Source organism: Chiloscyllium plagiosum, unplaced genomic scaffold, assembly GCF_037043375.1.
Source record: "Chiloscyllium plagiosum isolate Xiang-an unplaced genomic scaffold, Cpla_swu_hap1 HiC_scaffold_19, whole genome shotgun sequence".
Lineage (NCBI taxonomy): Eukaryota > Metazoa > Chordata > Chondrichthyes > Orectolobiformes > Hemiscylliidae > Chiloscyllium > Chiloscyllium plagiosum.
In genome coordinates, this window is record NW_028270157.1 from 19208086 (window position 1) to 19222502 (window position 14417).

A 14417-nucleotide genomic window follows, 5' to 3' on the forward strand; every position below is an offset into this window, starting at 1 on the left:
TTTGGAGACCCAATGTGGACTGGGAAACTGTGAGGAGGAAGCAGAGATGCTTCATTGTTATTTGGACATATTGAGTGCGTGGATAAATGTTTGGCAGGTGAAATATAATGTAGATACTTGTGAGATTATCTACTTTGGTAGCAAAAATACAAAGGCAGGTTATTATCTGAATGGTGATAGATTGAGAAAGGGAGGTGCATTGAGAACACGATATCCTTGCACTCCAGTCATTGACAGCATGTAGCTGCAGCAAGTGATGAAGAAGGCAAGTGGTATGGTTGGCCTTCATACCAAAATGATTTCAGCACAGGAGCAGGGATGTCTTTGTGCAATTGTACAGGGCCTTGCTGAGATCACACCTGGAGCATTGTGTGCAGTTTTGGTCTCCTTATTAAGGAAGGATGTTCTGGCTGTGGAGGGGGAATGAAACAAAAGTTTACCAGACTGATTCCTGGGATGACAGGACTGATGTATGAACAGACACTGGATCGGTTAGGACTATCATGGGAATTAGTGTGTGTGGGTGTGGGAGTGTGTCTGTGTGGATTTATATGTGTGCTCCACACATCCTTAAAAATTAAAATAACCACAACTTCTTTTGTATGTCCTCATTTTTTTCACATTGAGAATTATTAATCTGTATTTTGTTTAAATCAGGCATGCTCTTCTTCACAGGTTCTCTCATAATGTGATGGAAAAGCGAAAATAATCAGCTATTTGTATATTTCAATTACAGGAAATGTTAAAGGATGAAATCCGAACATTAACATACAGGAATTCTGTCTACCACAACAAGCATGTGTTTAAGGACAAAATTGTGCTGGATGTGGGAAGTGGAACTGGGATTTTAGCAATGTTTGCAGCCAGAGCTGGAGCCAGGAAAGTGTTTGGGGTATGTTCTTCACAATGATTGTGCATCTTTTGTCAACTCTGTTTAGAAGTACCCATCATGAACTAACCTGTGTAATGACAAGCGGCACCAGTGCATGAACCCCCCGCCCGATTCAATATGGAACAACTCATCCGACTTTAACCCTGTCTACATTGTTAGCTGATCAGCACACTAACAAGTGACTCCTGCATAAGGGATTGACAACAGCTGCCAATGGTTATGACTCGAAATTACAGTCCCAGCATCTCAGCTCCAGTAAGAACTGGACCAGTTTGGAACTGACTCTTCCGTCACTTGTGCAGATCTGCAGATCAATAATAACAAATTGTATTTATATAGTGCACAATAGAACACAAGGAGTTTCATGCTGAGGCCTAAACATGCTTTAAAGGAGCAGTTAGATATAGTTCTTAGGACTAAAGAGATTAAAGGGTACGGGGAGATAATGGGAAGAAGGTGCTTAGTTGTATGATCAAACATAATGGTATTGAATGGTGGAGCAAATGGCCTACTCCTGCCCCTATTTTCTATGTTTATACATGGGGCATCAGAAAGTTAAGTTAGACATCAAGTCACAAGAGGGAATTTAGATGGTCAAGAGTTGGTCACAGAAGTGGGCTGAAAGAAGTACCTTCTTGGAGGAGAGAGGCTGACAGAGTGATTTAGGTAGAGAGACGGAGAGGTTTCAGGATGGAGAGGTGCAATTCAAGAGCTTAGGGTTCAGATATCTGAAGGCACAGCCACCAATGGTGGCACGATTACAAACAGGAATGCTCAGGAGGCCAGAATTGGAGGAGCGCAGAGATCTTGGAGAGTTGTAAGTCTGCAGGAGCTTACAGAGATAGGGAGGGGTTTGAAAACACGGACGGTGAATTTTCTTTGCTGTGACTAAAATTGCAAAGGGTTGATCTGGCACCAGTGAAGTTGTAGTTCTGCCTGACAGGTTGTTTCAATATAGAAGAGAGAAAAGGTGAGGAAGTAAAGGATGAGAAAAGTTCTACTGCTTTACACTGTTTCATTTAATTCAAATTTCCATGGAAAGTTTTTCCTTCCCTCATTAAAACCTCACCATGCATGGGTGAGGGTTGGTTAATGTTGGCATTGGGTGTTATTGGTAGAAACTGGAATGCAGGTGGGGGGGATGTAAATGGACAGCTGATGCAGTAGTGCCTCTGAAACATTATCAGCCCAGGTTGGTCTAGGACAACAGGGATGGAGGGGTTACACCACTTCCCGTCTCTGACTATGCAATGAAGCATCAGATCATAATTTGTATACCTCCAAAACTATCTCAGGTTAAAGATGACAAATTTGTCTCTAGATCTGGATGGTGTCAGTCCACAGGAGAACAAGTTGGCAATCAATCAAGTACATGAACAAAGAACAGTAATAGACAGCATTTACTGATTCTCTTTGTTGGTATACATCCTGGGTCCCTGACTCAGATTGCGAGATCATATAAGAACATTAGAAATTGGAGCATGAGGAGCTGGTATGGACCATCAAGCTTGCTCAGCTAATTATATCATCCTCGGTAAGGCTTTTGCCCGAAACTTCGATTTCGAAGCTCCTTGGATGCTGCCTGAACTGCTGTGCTCTTCCAGCACCACTCTAATCCAGAAGATAATTATATCAACCTGGCTATTCTGGGCCTTCAATTCCACTTCCCTGCCCTATCCTCTTATTCCTTCGTTCTCTGAGGGATAAAATTGTCAATTTCAGCCTTGATTGTGCTTAATATTGCAATTCACAGCTGCAGGGTATAGAGTTCCAGTGATTCACACCTCCCTTGAGTGAAGAAATTGCTCCTTCCCTCAGTCCTAATGACAAAACACCATGGTTTGCTCCATACCCAGCCCTGTATTTGCATTTACACACTGAAAGAACACATCAGTTCCATTCCCCAATTAATAATCGAGGATCGTGTACTGACATGGAAAGAGAGCTGGTTGACAGACAGAGCACAGCATAGAGTCATAGAGATGTACAGCACTGAAACAGACCCTTCGGTCCAACTCGTCCATGCCAACCAGATATCCCAACCCAATCTAGTCCCACCTGTCAGCACCTGGCCCATATCTCTCCAAACCCTTCCTATTCATATACCCATCCAGATGCCTTTTAAATGTTTCAATTGTAGTAGCTTCCACCATTTCCTCTGGCAGCTCATTCCATACACTGCGTGAAACAATTGCCCCTTAGGTCCCTTTTATATCTTTCCACTCTCACCCTAAACTTATGCCTTCTAGTTCTGGATTCCCCCACCCCAGGGAAAAGACTTTGCCTATTTATCCTATCCATGCCCCTCATGATTATAGGAATATCAGAACTTTGTCAGATTGGCATAGCAATGACTAGTGGGATTCTGCAGGGATCAGTGCTTCAACACCAGGTATTCACAATATATTTAATGATTTAGATGAAGGAATTAAGTGTAATGTCTCCAAGATTGCAAACAACAGAACGCTGTGTGGGCAGGGGAGCCGTGAGGAGGATTTAGAGATGCTTCAGTATGATGTGGACAAGTGAGTGGGCAAATGCAAGGCAGATGCTGTTTAATGTGGATAAATGTGAGGTTATCTACTTTGATAGCAAAAAGAGGAATGTGGATTAATATGCGAATGGCAGAGGTTTAAAATGGGGGGTGCAAGGAGACCTGGATGTCCTCATACGCCAATCACTGAAGGTAAGCATGGTATGTTGGCCTCCATAGCGAGAGGATAGTGTTGAAGAGTAGGGATGTCTTTCTGCAATTGTATTGGGCCTTGGTGAGATCACCCCTCGAGCATTGTGCACAGTTTTGGTTTCCTTCTCTGAGGAAGGATGGTCTGACTATGGAAACAAAGGGTTACCAGACAGAGTCCTGGGATGATGGAACTGCGAGACACTAGATTGGTTAAATTCACCAAAGTTTAGAAGATGAAAGGGGGATCTCAAAGTAACATATGAAATTCTAACAGGACTATACAGAATAAAAGCAGGAAAGATGCTCCTGATGACCAGAACAAGGGATCAAAGTCTAAGCAAACAGGGCACGCCATTTAGAACTGAGATGAGGAAAAATCTCTTCACCCAGAGAGTAGGGAGCCTGTCGAGTTCTTTGCTGCAGAAAATGGTTGAAGCCAAAGCATTGAATATTTTCAAGAAGGAGTTAGATATAGCTCTTTGGGATAAGGGTTTGGAAAACAGGAACAAGATACGAAATGGATGATCACATTGAATTACAAAGCAGGCTTAAAGGGCCAGACTGCCTCAGATACCTATTTTCTTTGTTTCATTGCTTCTCTTTGAGATGCCTGATACATGCAGTCTCAGGCAGAGCTGAACTGAATCAAAGCTGCCAATGTTGGCCTGATTTACTCACACTCACTGTTGGCCAAGCGATGATTACAAACTTTAAAAACCACTCTTGTTGCTATGGACATGAGTGGCGCTATCTTTGAAGTCACAGGTATAATTACCTGTTCTAAAATCAGTACAATGCAGAGATATATTTCAGTGCTCACAGGTTCATACTTTGTCTTTCTCTTAACACATCAGATTGAATGCTCCAGTATTTGTGATTATTCTGAGAAGATCATCAAGGCAAACCACTTGGACAACAGTAAGCGAATTAACAAACACAATTATATATCTACAAATACATTGAGCTATTTCATTGAAATGACCTAAATAATTTCATAATTTTTTGCATCAATCAGAGGGTTAATTAGAGATTATTTTCCCTTCTTAATTTAAAGACTTTAAATAGTATATTTTGTCATCAAATATTTTGCAAGGTCTTTTAATTTTAAATTGAAAGAGAATCATCTCATAAAAGATGTATTGTGTCCTGAAGAGCTGATTTTTAATTTAATTTATATTCAATGGTAATTTTGTTTGTCTGTATTCCTATGTTGTGCTAACTGTGACTGGGAAAATACATTCTATTAAAACTGATACCAGCCTGTGCTGGTACTGGTGTAGTTGTAATGTCACTGGATTAGTAATCCAGAGGCCCCAGCTGTTAGTGTGGGGACATTGGTTCAAATCCCACTGAGGCATTTGTTGGAATTTAAATTCAGTTATTGAAAGTTAGACTTATTTTTGTAAAGACCTATCTGGCTCACCAAAGTCCATTTGGTGAAATGAAGATGATCTGCTATGCTTACCCGGTCTGGCCTAAATGGGTCTCCAGACCTGTTTGATTTCTACCTGCCCTCTGAAATGACCAAGCAAGTCACTCAGTTCAAGGGTATTTAGGAATGGGAAACAAATGCCATATCTTGCCACTTGTCATGAAAGAATACATTTTGAAAAATGAAACAAAACCTGTCTTTTTCAACTAATCAGAGAATTGCATGAAATGTTTTACAGTAATCACAATATTTAATGGTAAAGTGGAGGAAGTTGAACTGCCCGTGGATAAAGTTGACATTATAATCAGTGAATGGATGGGCTACAGCCTCTTCTATGAATCAATGCTTAATACAGTTATTTTTGCAAGGGATAAGTGGCTGGTAAGTGCACCGCATCTTGTATTTTTCAGAAGAAACTGTTGCTTTTGCATTGTATTACAAATAGGATTATTGAACGTTGGTGTGATCAGCGCTAAATATGCTAAAATGAAATTGGGCATTAAAATGTTGGAAAGAAAAGGACAGTGCCTTTCATTACCACGTGATGTCTCAATGCACCTTTGCCAATTACTGAATGTTATCAACTGGAGTCACGTAACCAGTTTACAACCAGCAAGCTCCCACAAACTGCAGTGAGAGAAAGGCCAGACAATCCAGTTTTCTGTGCTGTTGATTGAGGGATAGAAATTAATTATGATATCGTGGAGAACACCCATGCCATTCTTTAAAGTAGAGCCATGGGATCCTTTATATCCCCTGAAAGGCTGCATGCGCTATTCAGAAAGTGATTCTTATCAAATGTCAGAGTGTTGCAGCCTAGAGCTATGGGCCATGATAGTAGTGGCTTCTGTTTCATCATAGAATCCCTACAGTGTAGAAACAGGCCATTTGGCCCAACGAGTCCACACCAACCCTCCGAAGAGTAACCCACCCAGACCCGTTCCCCTACCCTATATTTACCCCGACTAATGCTCCTAACCTAAACATTCCTGAACACTGTGGACAATTTAGCATGGCCAATTCACCTAACCTGCACATCTTTAGACTGTGGGAGGAAACCCAGGCAGATACAGGGAGAATGTGCAAGCAACACAAACAGTCGCCCGAGGCTGGAATCAAACCCAGGTCCCTGACGCTGTGAGGCAGCAGTGCTAACCGCTGAGCCATCGTGCCACCTACTCTATCCATTTCTATCCATAAAGAATCTCTTCTGTTTACATACATCAGAAGGATTGGTTAGCTGCATCATGAAAGTACTTTATGTGACAGTCAGGTTCTAGCAATGGGACTTGATTCTATAGATTCTGATTCAGAGGCAGGAATACAACTATTGTGCCACAAAACCATAGATAATCCATAAGATCATGGATCGATCAAGGAAGTGATTGATCAATCTGAAATGACAGTTGAGTATGCAACAGTAAAAGTGTGTAACAGATGCAGGTTGGATGCTCCTTTGTATGTGCAGTTCAAAATGTGATATCTTTATCAGGTGAATAGATTACGAGACCCATTTCCCCAAAATTCACCAACAGAAACCTGGAGGACTGATGTTCCCTGATCGTGCCACACTTTACATTGTTGCCATTGAAGATCGACAGTACAAGGACTTCAAAATTCACTGTAAGATCATGTCTGAATGTTGTGCATTCACGTAGCTCCTGTGTTTCATTATCTCATTTGAGGGCATGAATCTGGATTTTCTTTACAATCTCCATGGTTGCATCACTGGCTAACATTACACATTGTTAATGTCTGGAGATGGTTCATGTAATAGACTTATTCTTTAGCAGTGCAACAAAACTATGTGCAGAGTTTGCCGAGGTAAGAGGAACATTGACTTTAAGCAACATCTTACTGTGGCTTCATCTTGCCATGAGGCTGCAAATGGGGTCAAGATCACATAACATCATATCACTTCCTGTGATCATGTTCATTAGTTTATCACACAATCAGAACCTAACCCCTTGTACTGCAATCTGGCAAACAATTTGATCTCAACTGGTGGCAAGACTCTACCCCATTACAAGTGGGTAGTATCCAGGCCTCTCACCTCCTCCTCTATGACCGCCTCTATACTTGCCTCATTCCTGCTGCTGCCACATGCCCTACCATGTCTACCTCGGTGTGCCAGTAACCCTGTGTGTTGTTGTCTCCTCTCTTTGCTTTCTGATCATTTATACAAATTGATTTAATTTTAGACGCCTCCTTTTTTTATAGGGTGGGAGAATGTTTATGGTTTTGACATGACGTGCATCAGGAACGTTGCCATAAAGGAACCTCTGGTAGATATTGTGGATCCTAAACAAGTTGTGACCAATGCTTGTCTCATCAAGGTGTGGTGAACCTCTTTTGGAATAATCTGTTTGGTTATCAGAACTACAACATTAATGGAATCTATTAAATCTGGAACCTATACTAGCCCAATGCTCCTATCACTGGCCTAATAATCTATGCTAATACTCTTTCGACACAGGTTCAAATCCCACTGGTGGAACTTAAATTTAATGAATAAATCTGGCATATCAATCTCATTAAGTGATGGTGACCATGACAACTATCATTGATTGTTAGTTTACTGATGTTCTTTAGGAAGGAAATCTACTATTTTTGCCCAGTCTGGTTCAACCCATTCAGCCCATCGAATCTATTCTGCCACTCAATAAGTTCATAGTTCAATGATAGTCCTCAACTCTATTTTCTTGTCTTATCCCATTAACCCTTGATTCCCTTCATGATGAGAAAGCTAATTGTCTCAGGCCTGAATAAACTTAAATGATCCAGCCTCAACAGTCAAGTGTGCTAAACGATTCCACAGACTCACTAACCTCTAAGAGAAAACAAATCCTCCTCCTCACGGTTTTGAGATTATGCCCTCTGGAATGTAGAATTGCCCAGAAGGGGAAACCTCTCTACATTACTCTGGTCAAATCCCTATAAATTGTATGCTTTACTAAGGTTTCCTTTCATTCTCCTAAACTCCATAAGACCATGAGATATATAAGGAGAATTAGGTCATTTGGTCCATCATATCTGCTCCATCATTTGATCATGGCTGATATGCATCTTAAACCCATTCTCCTCCCTTTTCCTCTTAACTCTTGATCCCCTGGCCAATTAAAAACTTATCTGTCTCTGTCTTAAATACACTCAATGACTTGGCTTCCACAGCCTTCTGCAGCAATGATTTCCACAGATACACCATCCTCTGGCGAAGAAATTCCCCTACATCTAAGTTCTAAGGGTTGTCTCTTCACGCTAAGATTGTGCCCTTGGTTTTAGTCTCTCCCACTAGTGGAAACATCTTCTCCAAGTCCACTTTATCTAGGCCTTTCAGTATCCGATAAAAACTTCACTGAGTACAGACCTAGAGTCCTCAACCACACATGGTGAGACCTTCATCCTCAAGATAATTCTTGTAAACCTCCTCTGGATCTTCCCCAAGGCCATCACCTCCTTCCTTAGATAGGGGGCCCAAAACTGTTCACAGTATTCCAAATATTGTCTTATACAGCCTCAGCAGTACATCTCTTCTTTTGTATTCTAGCCCCCTTTAAATGAATGTTAACATTGCATTTACCTTCCTAACTGCCAAATGAACATGCATGTTAACCTTAAGAGAATCCTGGATTAGGACTCCCAAGTTGCTCTGTACTTCAGATTTCTGAAGCCTTTCCCTATTTGAAAAATAGTTTACAGCTCTATTCTTCCTACCAAAGTACATAACCTCACACTTTCCTATGTTGTATTCCATCTGCCACTTCTTTGCCCACTCTCCTAGTCTGCCCAAGTCCTTCTGCTGCCTCCCCATTTTCTCCATACTATTTGTCCCTCCACAGATCTTTGTGTCATCTTTGAACCTAGCAACAACACCCTAAGTTGCTTTGTTCAGATTGTTAGTGTATAACGTGAATGTTGGGGTCCCAACACGGACCCCTGCAGAACTCCATTAGCTACCAGATTCCATCCTGAAAAAGAGCCTCTCTTCCTTCTGCTAGTCAGTCAATCCTCTATCTATGCCAGTACCTTGCCCCGAATACCATGGGCTCTTATTTATCTTGTCAAAGGCTTTCTAGGAATCCAAATAGATCATGTCTACTGGCTCTCATTTGTCTAACTTGTCTGTTGCCTCCTCAAAGATTTTAGATTAGATACAGGTCCTTTGGTCCAACAATTCCACACCGACCCTCCAAAGAGTAACCCACCCAGACCCATTTCTCTCTGACTAATGCACCTATGGGCAATTAGGTAAGGCCAATTCGCCTGACCTGCACATCTTTGGACTGTGGGAGGAAACCGGAGCACCCGGAGGAAACCCACGCAAACACGGGGAGAATGTGCAAACTCCACACAGACAGTCACCCAAGGCTGGAATCAAACCTGGGACCCTGAGAGGTAGCAGTCTAACCACTGAGCCACCCTGCCGCCCAACCTCAGGCCTGACCTCCTCTTGACAAAGCTGTGCTGACTCAGCCCTATTTTACTATGATTTGGAGATGCCGGGGTTGGACTGGTGTGTACAAAGTTAAAAATCACACAACACCAGGTTATAGTCCAACAGGTTTAATTGGAAGCACACTAGCTTTCGGAGCGTCGCTCCTTCATCAGGTGATAGTGGAGGGCTCAATCCTAACGCACAGAATTTGTAGCAAAAATTTACAGTGTGATGTAACTGAAATTATACATTGAAAAATTAATTGTCTGTTAAGCCTTTCATCTGTTTAAATACCATGATAGTTTCACTTCTTTCATGTGTAAATCACAAAACCTTTCTTTAAAAAGTTGCATTTTCAGGTTAGCTGTTAACAATGGTGATAGCTAGACAATATGTTGAAGGTGTTGGCCCCCTGTGTTCTCTGTCTATGCCATGATGTTTAGATTGATTCTAATCTAAAAAGTGAGATAATGGAGTTTTACACGAATTCATGCAGTTTTTGAGCTCAGAGTTCTCCATGAATGCATGCAGTTTTTGAGCAAAGTCCAATGTAACCCTGCAAGTACAAATTCACCCCACAAAATAAATGTGTGCATGTGGGTCATTATCTCACTTTTTAGATTAGAATCAATCTAAACATATTGGCATAGACAGAGAACACAGGAGGCTAACACCTTCAACATATTGTCTAGCTATCACCATTGTTAACAGCTAACCTGAGAATGCAACCTTTTAAAAAAAGGATTTGTGATTTACACATGAAAGAAGTGAAACTATCGTGGTATTCAAACTGATGAAAGGCTTAACAGACAATCAATTTTTCAATGTATAATTTCAGTTACATCACACTGTAAATTTTTGCTATAAATTCTGTGTTAGGATTGAGCCCTCCACTACCATCTGATGAAGGAGCGTCACTCCGAAAGCTAGTGTGCTTCCAATTAAACCTGTTGGACTATAACCTGGTGTTGTGAGATTTTTAACTATTTTACCATGCACTTACAAAGCATTCAATGATCTTATCCTTAATAATGAACTCTAAAATCTTACCAACGATCAAGGTCAGGCTAACTGGCCTAGAGTTTCCTGTTTTCTGCCTCCCTTTTTTTTTAAACAGGAGAGTTGAATTAGCCATTTTTCAGTCTTACAGGATCCTTCCTGATTCCAGTGATTCCTGAAAGATCATCACAATGTCTCCATAATCTCCTCAGGTATATCCTTCAGAATTCTGGTCAGGGTTATTTATCAACATTCAGCATCCCCAGCACCTTCTCCTTAGTGATGGCTGCTACATTGACCTCTACCCCCTGACATTCTTGAAGTTCTGGCATGCTGCTGGTATTGTCCACTGTGAAACTCCAAAGAGTAGAGGCCCAACCTATTCAACCTCTCCTCATAAGAAAATCCCTCCACGGGTGGGATCAACCCACTGAGTGTTACTGAACTGCCTCCATTGCCAGTATGTCTTTCCTTAGTTCAGGAAAGCCATTCTGTTCAGGAGAAATTAACGATGGGGATTAATTGTGTCACCGTCACCCTATGAAAAAAATAATTTAGAATACTTGCCGGTTTATGTCCCTTGGTGTACAGGTAGCAGAGAGTCATAGACATGTACAGCATGGAAACAGACCGTTCAGTCCAACTCATCCATGCCGACCTGACATTCCAACCTAATCTAGTCCCATTTGCCAGCATTTGGTCCATATCCCTTCCTCTTCATATACCCATCCAGATGCCTTTTAAATGTTGTAATTGTATCAGCCTCCACCACTTCCTCTGGCAGCTCATTTCATACACCCACCACCCTTTGTGTGAAAAAGTTGCCCCTTACGGTCCCTTTTATATCTTTCCCCCCTCACCATAAACCTATGCCCTCTAGTTCTGGACTACCCCACCCCAGGGAAAAGATCTTGTCTATATACCCTATCTATGCCCCTCATGATTTTATAAATCTCTAATGAGGTCACCCCTCAGCATTTGACACGCCAAGGAAAACAGCTCCAGCCTACTCAGCCTCTCCCTATAGCTCAAACCTTCAAACCCAATTTCATCAAAATAAACTTGGAGTCTCCTTTCTACTCTTAGCTGCAAATAAATTATCCCAGAGTCCAGCAATAGACTCACTTGTTACTCAGATGCTGGAGTGGGCAGGAAGCACGCACTGCTCTGTGGTGATGCAGGTATAGGAATAGTTACATACCTACCAACTTGTTCAAGCTAAGGTGCTGTGTCAACTTTGAGTTTTCATTAAGTAATGTGTGATCTTTCCTTTCCACAATTCCAAATCAGATTGAAGTCGGCACCCCTCCGATTCACTGAGAATGATGTGTGGGTCTTTCTGTCTGGCACAAATCTTCTTCAACAGGGTGTCTACTACGCTGGGAAGGGGAGAGCTGAGAGATTAGGGAAGAACACACTGTCTAAACTCTGTGACGTTCAGGAGACTCAGCCACTTGTCCCTTCCCCAACCATCCCACCACTGCCCTCACTCCCTTCCAAACATGCCCACGTCAATCTCTTCATGTAAATACCCCATCCTTGAGCTATCTCAATCCCAGCCACTTATCTGGAGCATATTTAAGTAAGGAGTCACATTGAGTTCACAACTGGGGCTCCCCCACAATGTCCAGACTCCCCCATCTCCTGCTCCCCATCCTCCCTCAGCTGCACTCCATCCCCTTGGCTGCACATCCCTCTCTGTTTATTCTTCAGCTCCATCCATTCCAACCCCCCCTCAACTGACCCTCTGAAAATAACTGCTGGAATTGTGGTATTCCAGATGAAGGGTTTTTGCCCGAAACGTCGATTTTACTGCTTCTCGGATGCTGCCTGAATTGCTGTGCTTTTCCAGCCCCACTAATCCAGAATTTGAGGGCAAAATGCCAACAAAGTACTTGGTTTATATTGCGACGGGGGTGGGGAGGAGTGGTGTTGGTGAGGGATGTTGAGAAATAACAGAGGGATTTCTCCATTTAGGAAGTGGATATCTACAATGTGAAGACCGAGGACCTGTCGTTCACCTCTACATTCTGTCTTCAAGTTCAGCGAAACGAATACGTTCACGCTTTGGTCACGTACTTTAACATCGAATTTACAAAGTGTCACAAGAAAACTGGGTTTTCTACAGGTAAATGTCAACAGCTATTCTTACTTTACTTTGGAATCTCGAGTGCTCATAAGATCCAGGTAACTAACTCTTTGTCATATACAATCATAGAGTCTAACAGCACAGAAGGAAGACATTTGGCCCATCGTGTACATGCTGGCTCTTTGAAAGAGTTGCACAGATTAGTCCCTCATCATACTTTGTTCCTCTATCTGCCTACTTATTAATCCTCTTCAAATGGGAGACAATGGCCTAGGGGTACTATCGCTAGATTATTCATCCAGAAACTCAGCTCATATTCTGGGGACCTGGGTTTGAATTTCCTCACGGCAGAAAGGGGAATTCAATAAAATATTTGGAATTAATGATCTAATGGTGACAATGAAACCATTGTTAGCAGGAAAAAACCCATCTGGTTCACTTATGTCCTTTAGGGAAAGAAATATATGACTCCCGACCCCCAGCAATGTGATGAGTTTTAACTGCCCTCTGAGCTATTAGAAATGCCCAACAAATGCTGGCCTAACCAAAGATACCCACATCCTCTGAATGAATTTTAAAAAATACATATATCCAATTGACTTTTGAAAGGTCAGGTATTACATTTCCAGATCTTAGATATAACCTGAGTGGAAGAAACATCTCATGTCTCCTCAAATTCCTTTGTCAATTATTGCACAAATGGAAGTAGAGAAACTGAGGAAGGGAAGTTAAGTGTCAGAGATGGACCAGCTGAAGGTGAGAGATGAGTGAAAATTGGAAGCTAATTACAAAATATTTCGACATGCATTTGAAATGTTCTAACCTCCAGGCTATGGGCTGAGAGCTGGCAATGGGATTATGCTGGGTAACAGGTAAATACATGGTGGGCTGAAAGTCCTCCTTCTTTAAAATGTCTGGTCTGGTTAGAATAAATTATAGTGATTGTTTCATAGATGTTTGGACTCTCAGGGGAGTTTATATTAAAACATTTGGGGAGTGTTTCATTTTAGGTTGTTAACAGCATTTTAATAGAATCAGACAATCATAGATTAATAGCATAATATTGCTGACGTAGAATCATTGTCTTACTAACTGGCAATTGTTCTGTAGCTCCTGATGCTCCATATACACATTGGAAACAAACTGTATTTTATTTGGAAGACTACCTGACTGTGAAACGGGGAGAAGAGATCTGTGGAACCATAGCAATGAATCCCAATGCAAAAAACAATGTAAGTCAAAATACAACACTTAGAACAAGCATGATGGAAAGATCATCTCTTTTCAGTGTGGTTTCCAAAGTCCTTTTGTGGTTAATGATTAATAGTTGGTGTTAGTTGTATTTATCTGTTTTCCTTTAACATTGTTATTCAGGGAGAGGAAATACCTCCTCTTGCCCAGTCTCATGTGATTCAACTCAATGGTTAAATCTTAATAGCCCTGATGTGGCTGGCCAATCAGCTGCTGTAAGAAATGGACTCCTGCTGCAGCTGTGACCCCCAAATGATCCAGTGAATAATTCGGAGATGTCACTCTAGGCACAGTTTCAGATTACACAGAATTACTATGCAGAAACAGGCCATTCGGCCCAACCAGTCCACCTCCACTTCAAACTTCTCCAATCCCTCCTCTCTTACCTTTGTCAGCATTGGCCCGTATCCCTTCTCCTTCAAATGCTTATCCAGCTTCCCTCCAAATGCCTTGACAACTTCCTGAAATATCCAGTTCCACATTCTCGCCCTTCTCTAGGCCTGTCCTTGCCCTGCAATTTATGGGTCTCCTCCCCTTTAACTTATGGCAACCCCTCCCCAATTTATGACTCCGTCCCGCATACCCACCACACACCTCAGTTTTGGGATAGAGAAAGAGGTGGGGAAGTTGGAC

At 41.8% G+C, this 14417-nt stretch overlaps 1 protein-coding gene across 2 annotated transcripts in view; it reads left to right on the forward strand.

Moving 5' to 3' along the window:
* Positions 1 to 14417, forward strand: part of prmt8b (protein arginine methyltransferase 8b) — a 62369-nt gene that overhangs the window by 42923 nt on the left and 5029 nt on the right. For both annotated transcript variants that reach the window (XM_043709828.2, XM_087996895.1), the window contains 7 exons: positions 737 to 892; positions 4433 to 4496; positions 5249 to 5391; positions 6546 to 6633; positions 7231 to 7346; positions 12422 to 12572; positions 13644 to 13765. In XM_043709828.2, coding sequence (XP_043565763.2) covers positions 737 to 892; positions 4433 to 4496; positions 5249 to 5391; positions 6546 to 6633; positions 7231 to 7346; positions 12422 to 12572; positions 13644 to 13765 — 840 coding nt within the window. The remainder of the gene's footprint in view (positions 1 to 736; positions 893 to 4432; positions 4497 to 5248; positions 5392 to 6545; positions 6634 to 7230; positions 7347 to 12421; positions 12573 to 13643; positions 13766 to 14417) is intronic.